This window comes from Emiliania huxleyi (assembly GCF_000372725.1).
Source record: "Emiliania huxleyi CCMP1516 unplaced genomic scaffold EMIHUscaffold_2960, whole genome shotgun sequence".
Classification (NCBI taxonomy): Eukaryota; Haptophyta; order Isochrysidales; family Noelaerhabdaceae; genus Emiliania; species Emiliania huxleyi.
Window position 1 is genome coordinate 1 of NW_005199802.1, and position 2,171 is coordinate 2,171.

Below are 2,171 nucleotides of genomic sequence, written 5' to 3' on the forward strand. Positions count from 1 at the left end.
GTCGCCTCGTGCGCCGCCTTGTCTGCCAGCAGCCCCGACCACGCGCAGCCAGCCTCCGCTGCGGCGCACGCTCGCGGCCGCTGCGGGCAGCCTTGCTCGTGTGCGGCGACCTCGCCGCGCGTCGTCGCCAGCCTGCAGTGCGTGCACGCCGCCGGCAGTGCCGCGATACGCTCCTCTTGGCTTCTGTTTCGGATTGCCTGGCTCAGCGGTCCGAGAGCCATGCGGCACTCGGGGCAGCGGCGCGGGGCTCGCAGGTTGGAGTCGCAGGAGGCGCAGAAGACGTGGCCCTCCCGGCACTGGTGCTGCTGCCCGTCCTGCACCTCCAGGCAGACGGGGCACTCGAGGGCGGCCATCGGATGATTACAGAAAAAGAAAAAATCCCGCCAAAAAAAACCACGGCCTGAGGAAATATTTTTTCTTTTTCACCACCGAAGGTGGCTGGCTTCCTCCTCCTCCGACTCATCACTGTAAAGGACTTTCCTCGTTCTTTCTCGCACTCGCTCTGCCCAAATAATCTTGCCCGAGAGAGAGAGATTTTTAGCAATACCACCCGAGTGCTCCCGAGGGCGAGGCTCTCGCGGCTTCCTCGCCAGGAAATCCCTGTGGCTGTGCCTGTGGCCTCCATATCAGACTACCCATGAAAGAGCTTCCTGCCGTCGCGTGTAATTCTCCGCGTTTGAGAGAGAGACGTTTTTATTAACCAACAAGAAATCACGACTCTCACAGTGATTTGGGCTCGGCAGCTTTGCCGCCCCTCTCCCAGCCCTTGCCGGCGACAGGATCACGAACCCAGGGCTCAGTTCCGTCTCCCCCCACTCCCTCCTGTAGGCAGGCCGTCCCGCGCTGGCGGGAAGAGGCGCGCCGAGCCATCGGCGACGTCCCGGCGAGCTCATGGGCGCTCAAAAGGTCGCGGACCCGCCCGTCGCTTGCCGCCCCTCTCCCAGCCCTTGCCGGCGACGGGATCACGAACCTAGGGCTCAGTTCCGTCTCCCCCCCCTCCCTCCTGTAGGCAGGCCGTCCCGCGCTGGCGGGAAGAGGCGCGCCAAGCCATCGGCGACGTCCCGGCGAGCTCATGGGCGCTCAAAAGGTCGCACCGGCCCGTGGCTCCGCCGTCGGCTCCGCCGCGAGCGGCGACGGTGACAGAGGCCGCCGGTGCTCGCCTATACCGGCTAGTGTGGAGCTCTCAGTGTGGTTGCGTGTTGTACTAGTGATGCTGCACTAGGCGGCCCGTTTTTAGCAAAAACCAGATACCACATCGCGTGTGGTCGTCGAAAAACCGCATGTTCGCCCGTCTGGGACCTCTTCGTACGGCTCCAAAAACCGCTCCTTAACGACGACTACGCGGCCCGGCGGTCGATCTGCGCCTTCTCAGCGGTGGAGGGGATGTGGGCGGTGTGTGCGGACCGCGTGGTGCTGCGATGGTTCGACGAGTGCGACTCCCAGCGTCGACTTTTCGACCCCACGGAGCCTCTGCTGCTCCGGGGGGGGGGGTCTGCAGACCACCCGGCCGAACTTCAGAGTCGCGGTGCTCCTCAAATACCGCTCAAATACCCACGATGTTGTGGAGGGGACATATGCTGATGATCCCGGCCCGATTGGTTTGCTCAGAAAGCTTCTGGGCGGTCGTTAAGGTTCGCTCCCCGCACACCGGCCCCGGAATAAGTGACATCATAGGTATTTTGGCGCTGATTGTGTTGGCTGGTCCCCACGAGGTGTCTCCACCCCATTCTTCGTGTTGTCCCCGGTAATTGGCTCATCCTCGATCGCCTCGTACACCCCTTTTGTGCGATGGGACCCTTGATCGGCCGGAGAAGATGTGCCAAGCTATTGTGCCACAATCGGTCGGTGGAAAAAGAAGACCCCCGCCTTTGCCGTATTTTTTCTTTTTTCACCGACCGAAGGGCTGGCTTCCTCCTCTCTCCGACTCATCACTGTGCATCTTGCATGCTCGTCCTCCTCGCGCTCGCCGCCCCCTCCCGGCCGGCACTGCCCGCGCCCACCGTTCTCGCCGCGCCAATCTCTGCCGCCGCCGCGCCGCGCCGCGCCGCCGCCGCCGCGAGAATGCTCGCGGCAGAGGAGCCTCCGGCGGCCTGCTCGGTGTGGGACACGCTGATCCCGGGCGTGACGAGCGGCTTCGAGGAGCGGCGTCGCGTCCGGCTGACCCACATGTA

At 64.0% G+C, this 2,171-nt stretch overlaps 1 protein-coding gene across 1 annotated transcript; it reads left to right on the plus strand.

Annotated features, from left to right (window-relative positions):
• Positions 1–219: 219 nt before the first annotated feature.
• On the plus strand, positions 220–1,630 carry EMIHUDRAFT_255002 (hypothetical protein; the record flags this gene model as incomplete). The annotated part of the gene is made up of 7 exons (XM_005775689.1): positions 220–281; positions 367–434; positions 566–614; positions 829–906; positions 1,010–1,152; positions 1,223–1,430; positions 1,519–1,630. The coding sequence occupies 7 exons, from the start codon at positions 220–222 to the stop codon at positions 1,628–1,630; spliced, it is 720 nt and encodes a 239-aa protein (XP_005775746.1).
• Positions 1,631–2,171: the final 541 nt, after the last annotated feature.